The sequence below is a fragment of the Echinops telfairi genome, unplaced genomic scaffold, assembly GCF_000313985.2.
Source record: "Echinops telfairi isolate 266 unplaced genomic scaffold, ASM31398v2 ScPeMD7_7425;HRSCAF=8463, whole genome shotgun sequence".
Lineage (NCBI taxonomy): Eukaryota > Metazoa > Chordata > Mammalia > Afrosoricida > Tenrecidae > Echinops > Echinops telfairi.
The window spans coordinates 7,682,365-7,687,620 of NW_022111325.1; the positions used below are offsets into that span (position 1 = coordinate 7,682,365).

A 5,256-nucleotide genomic window follows, 5' to 3' on the forward strand; every position below is an offset into this window, starting at 1 on the left:
GGCTTAGATAAAATTTCTTAAAAATCGCAAACAATTACAGTACACTGTACAAAAGCAAAAATGCACCTGATACGTAGCTCCGATACGTAGCGATGCAGACAGAAGCGTGTACAGTATGAGCCAATCAGTGGCAGTAATGACAGAGGATGCGCTGTTAGGCAAAAACCGCGATAGAGTGAAGCCGCGGAAGTCGAAGCGCGAAGTGGCGAGGGTTCACTGTACATCAAAACGTTAACAGTAGTTGTCAGAGGTGTGGACTAAGAGACTTCTCCCTCTTGAGCTGCCCCCATCTATTTTTTAAAAGCTCATGCCAGGATTTTGACACCTCAGTGCTCCATGAGGCTTCATAGAGAAGCAAAGGGCAGATGGATTATGCTAAGAGCTAATGGCATCCTATAGACAGTTGTTCCAAAAACAAACAAAAAACAACAAACTTCTAAATAGGCGCCTACCCTTGCTGGCAATGGAGCCTTCAAAGAATCCTTTGGACACAGTCAACAAGGGCCAATTAGTATCCAGTGGCATGATAGGTGCAGGTGGCTGGAGCAGCTGGGCATTAGGGTCAATGTCTGGGATCTGAAAGATAGGAGAATAAATGAGTAAATAGCTCCTAGGAGTCACAGAGGGGATGAGTTTGATTCTTTTGAAATTTGTTTCTCTACCTCTCCCAGGAACCAGGTGGGAGGGTGATAGTTATAGTTCTAAATTGTCCCATGCTCAAACACTCATGTAAGCAAAGACTCACGGTCTCTTTCTCTGGGTCGAATGTCTCCTTTAAGCTCTCAGCTTCTTCATCTAAGCCATGGGTAGCTGCTGTGAGATAGGCGAGCGACTCTAGAGAAAAGAGACTCTGTGAGAAAGCAGGCACCTTTCCAGAAGACGACGCTGTAATGAGCAGCACCTGAGAAGACCCTTGGGGAGCTCTCCTTCCCAGCACTCAAGCTCTTGCATAAGTAATCTCCTTACTTCGAGATTATTATAGGTTGGATTAAGGGGCTCCCTTCTGAGAATTGGTTACAAAGACTGTGGCTTCCATCGTGGACACCCTCCCTGGCTCATGTACTGAGGAAAGCTGCTGCCGTGTTGCGAACTACCTATGGAGAGGCCTCCAAGGCAAGAGACTGATGTTTCCCAGTCAACAGCCAGCGAGGACCCAGGCTGGCCAGCAACATGGGAGGGAGCGGACTGCAGTCTTATGCGAACCAATGGGGCAGAGAGGCACCCAGCTAAGCCACATCCCCTATCACAATAACTAAATGCTTTATGCTCTAAGACACCAAGTTAGGAGGTAATCTGTTCCCAGCAGCAGGTAACTCATGCAGGTGCTTATCCTTCAGTGTGGAGGAGAAAGAAGCCTGGGCTCATCCTAGACTTCGCGTTTACATTTCATACTCAGTCTTTCAACAAATTATGTTGGCTCTACCTTCAAATTAAATCACAAATCAGACCATTGCTCATTTCCACATGCTAGCATCACATTGCTGACATTGTTCATACTTCTTGTTCCCTGTTAAATCTCAAATCCAGTACAATACATGATATTTAGTGAACTCTCTAAAAGTATCCCTTGACTGTATAAATGAATAAATAAGCAAATCAGTAAACCCTCAAGAACTGAAGTAAAGAAATAAAATTCAAATGATACCCAACCAACCAAATACAGTTCCTAGACTGTCTACTGAAGGACCTTTTAAAACATCCTGCCTTCCCCTTAACTCCTATTAAAAAAAAAAATTTTTTTTAATTACTATTTTCTTAAGGGGATTTGGCCAGACTGGATGTTCTGGGAGCACCTCCATGCGGCTTTGAGGAAAATCTCTGGGGGCACAGCAGGACCATGCTGTCTTGAAAACAATCACAAGAGAAATACTTCTTTTACTACCACTCATAAAAACTGAACACGAACAGAAAAAGACTCCGAGGTCCCACAGGATTGGTTAGTCCTGACTAGATACTCACTCTGCCCGCAATTCTTCAAGATCCGCACTCTCTCTGACACGTCGCCCAGGTACAGGGCATTCTGGTAATGGCCACTCATGTCTTTCCGGATCTCAGCTTTACCAAGACAACAGGAGACAACCAGTCAGTTACACATCTTTCCCCTTAAAGTCTATTCTCTTCTTTTCCCTCCTTGCCTGCAGGAACCCCTGCAGTGGCCTTACCAATCTTCATCATTTTGCGAAGTTTCTCTAGGTTGCCCGTAATAAGATACAGGAAGGAAAGTTTGTCGAAGTTTTTGGTGCGCTGATAGCACATTTCCACAATCTGGTGATTCCCCTGTAGTAGGGCCACTTCCCCCAGCTTTTCCCAGCAGTTCTTGTCATCCAGTGCTTTGGCTGCTTCCAGAGCAATCTAAAGAATGGCCAGGGTCAGAGTTAGCAGACTGGATAATACTATGACTCAAAAACCAGGGTTTTGCTGTCAAAGCATTTGTCTCTAAATACAATTCTTAAGGAAATCTCTAACCATTGAATCATCGTAACTTTTGGTCTAATTCTAGCACTAAAATCCTATCAGTAAAATATCACTTTGGATATATGAATAGAAGAGTCACATTACATTAGCCTCTACCTCAAAACTTTACTTTGATAACGAAATCACGTCCTGGCAGTTGCCGATTCCATAGGGTGTTCTAGCTTAGCTACCTTATTTCCACCTGCCAAGTTTGAAGAGCCAAAGGAGCTTTCAGGAAGAGAGACAAAAGAGAGAAGGGGTGCAGAATTGGAAAGTTAATTTTGCCAAGTCTTCTCCCCATTTAAAAGTATGCCTGGAGACTCTGGGCTCCAACACTGAAAAGGCACTCCTTCATCTAAGCCAGGGGTCTCAAACTTTTTAAACAGGGGCCAGTTCACTGTCCCTCAGACCCGTTGGAGGGCTGGACTATAGTTTAAAAAAAACTATGAACAAATTCCTATGCACACTGCACATATCTTACTTTGAAGTAAAAAAACAAACAGGGCAAAAACACCTGGCAAGCTCCAAAAATGTCCTTGGTGGGCTGCATGTGGCCTGCGGGCTGTAGTTTGAGGACGCCTGACCTAAGTAGTCAGTCAGCAGGATAAAGTGACAAGGAAATCGCAGGAATTTTTGAAATGTGATTATCTTTCTCCTATCCTAGAAGTGACTGAATTCAGACTAACTGAATTCATTACTAAGGGCAGTAGAAACACTGACAAAGTAAAGGAAGGGGAAGGGAAAGACAAATAGCAACTGGAAGACGAGACATGGTAACAATTTCTAAAATGCTGAATATCACATTGGCTTAAAGAAGCAACTCAGGACAATGCCTTCTCAGTGCCACCCGAACCTCCCACCTTCTCTAAAACAGTATGGGGCTGCTGACCACAGTTCCCTCACCTCAATGTTGCCACACTCCAGTGCCAGACTAAAGCGAGTTTTTTCATCCTTGACAAAGTGCAGTGCCACTTCAGGATAGCCCTTCTTCTGGAGATAAGCAATGATGGACTGGCCAACCAGTTTGGCATTCCGCACCATGTGCAGCACCTAGAAATTTAGAGTAAGGGCAATGAGCAGAGATCATTTGGGAAAAAAAACTGAAAAAAACAAAGAGTGCTGCCCCCATTTCAATACTCCCGGCCCACCTTCCCACTTCATACCTCATCGTATTTCCTGTTGATCAGGGCCAACTTGAACTTGAACTCAGTGGGATCAATGGTGAGGACACGAGGACGACACTCCCTGTCCAGGCAATATACGTTGTTGCCCTTCACCCGTGTGACGTAGATGGGTAAATCCAGAGTCCGTATGATCCCGTGGTCCCTTAGAAGCAAGAACTTTCAGTAAGTGAAGGGAGAGAGGTAGAACCACCATGGAAAGTCCAGCTTGTGAAGAAGGCAAGGAAGCCCAGAGCATTGCCTTTTAGCTTCTCATCACCTTTTAGTGAAGTGCCATTTGAACAAGGGTAGAGCAAAGAAGTGACTAATGAAGACCAGCACTGAATGCTAACTTCCTCATTTGTATGAAGTGGGCACAGATGAGGCAGCGTATGGTCTTTCTTTATAAACTATTACTGTAGGAGCTGAATAACAGACACGACTAAGTGTTAAATCCTAAACTGTGATACATAACAGCAAATCACTGCAGTTAAATCTTTCCTTGTGCGTTATAGATGAAAACAGAAAAGCAGTAGATATAAAGAAATACAAAGAAATCATGGAAAACAGAAAATACTTTTAACTAAGTGCTAAGAAAAATGTTGCAAATCAAAACCAGTGGGTATAGCTAAAGCTTTAGTTGCTAATTTATAGCCTTGTCTGTATATACTACACTAAAAGACATACTGAAATTTAATGGGCTCTATATACATATGGTGTCACCGTCAGCACCCTACATAGGACTGCTAAGATTGGGAATCATTTCAATGGCAGTGGGTTTTGTTTTGGCTGGTATATGCACATATTAAGAGAAAGACTGAAATTTAATAAATACCTAGCTCAGCTTTCACTATTTTTTAAAAAGTTAATCCAAAGAAAGGAGTTAGAATAAATTATAGTTAATAATAGAGATTAAAGTCAAACATTGGATAAAACTAATAAACCTTTCATGAGGCTAATTAAATTTTTTTTGGAGACAGTAACAGGAAATGAAAAGGGGACAATTAATGTAGATTCTACAGAATGAGGTTATAATTTTTTTTTTTAATAATCAAATTCTCAGAAAAACAAAACTTTCTACAATTGAAAGAAGTGAACATCCTCCAGGTCTCTAAAGGAGCGCTGGTGAGACAATGGTTAAGTATACAGCAAACCATTGAACTCAATAGTTTCTACATGTACCACTCTTTGAGATGGACATTCTCATCCTCTGAACTGTTCCTTCTTTCCTAACATTAACTTACTAAAATTCCTATTTAATCCTTTTTATTTTTATTTTTCAATTCTGAACTAAGGTCAAGTATAGAAACCTTCAGGTTTATCTCTCACTGCCATTGATTCAATGCTGAGTCATAGTGACTCCCAGTGAGTTTTTGAGACTAAGGATAGAAAGCCCAGTAAAACTACCCACACCCACGGTCATTTATGCACCAGCAATTCCTCAGTTATTCACTGTCATCCTTACACACACACACACACACACACACACACACACACACACACACACACACACACACTCATGCACCAACAATTCCTCAGTTATTCACTGTCATCTTTACACACACACACAGACACAGACACACACACACGGTCATTTATGCACCAGCAATTCCTCAGTTATTCACTGTCATCTTTACACACA

At 42.2% G+C, this 5,256-nt stretch overlaps 1 protein-coding gene across 2 annotated transcripts in view; it reads right to left on the reverse strand.

Annotated features, from left to right (window-relative positions):
* COPA (COPI coat complex subunit alpha) overlaps positions 1–5,256 on the reverse strand; it is a 59,255-nt gene that overhangs the window by 12,210 nt on the left and 41,789 nt on the right. For both annotated transcript variants that reach the window (XM_004716513.3, XM_004716512.3), the window contains exons 18-23: positions 3,618–3,780; positions 3,358–3,504; positions 2,163–2,352; positions 1,960–2,055; positions 746–834; positions 453–576 (exon numbers count right to left, since the gene is read on the reverse strand). In XM_004716513.3, coding sequence (XP_004716570.1) covers positions 453–576; positions 746–834; positions 1,960–2,055; positions 2,163–2,352; positions 3,358–3,504; positions 3,618–3,780 — 809 coding nt within the window. The remainder of the gene's footprint in view (positions 1–452; positions 577–745; positions 835–1,959; positions 2,056–2,162; positions 2,353–3,357; positions 3,505–3,617; positions 3,781–5,256) is intronic.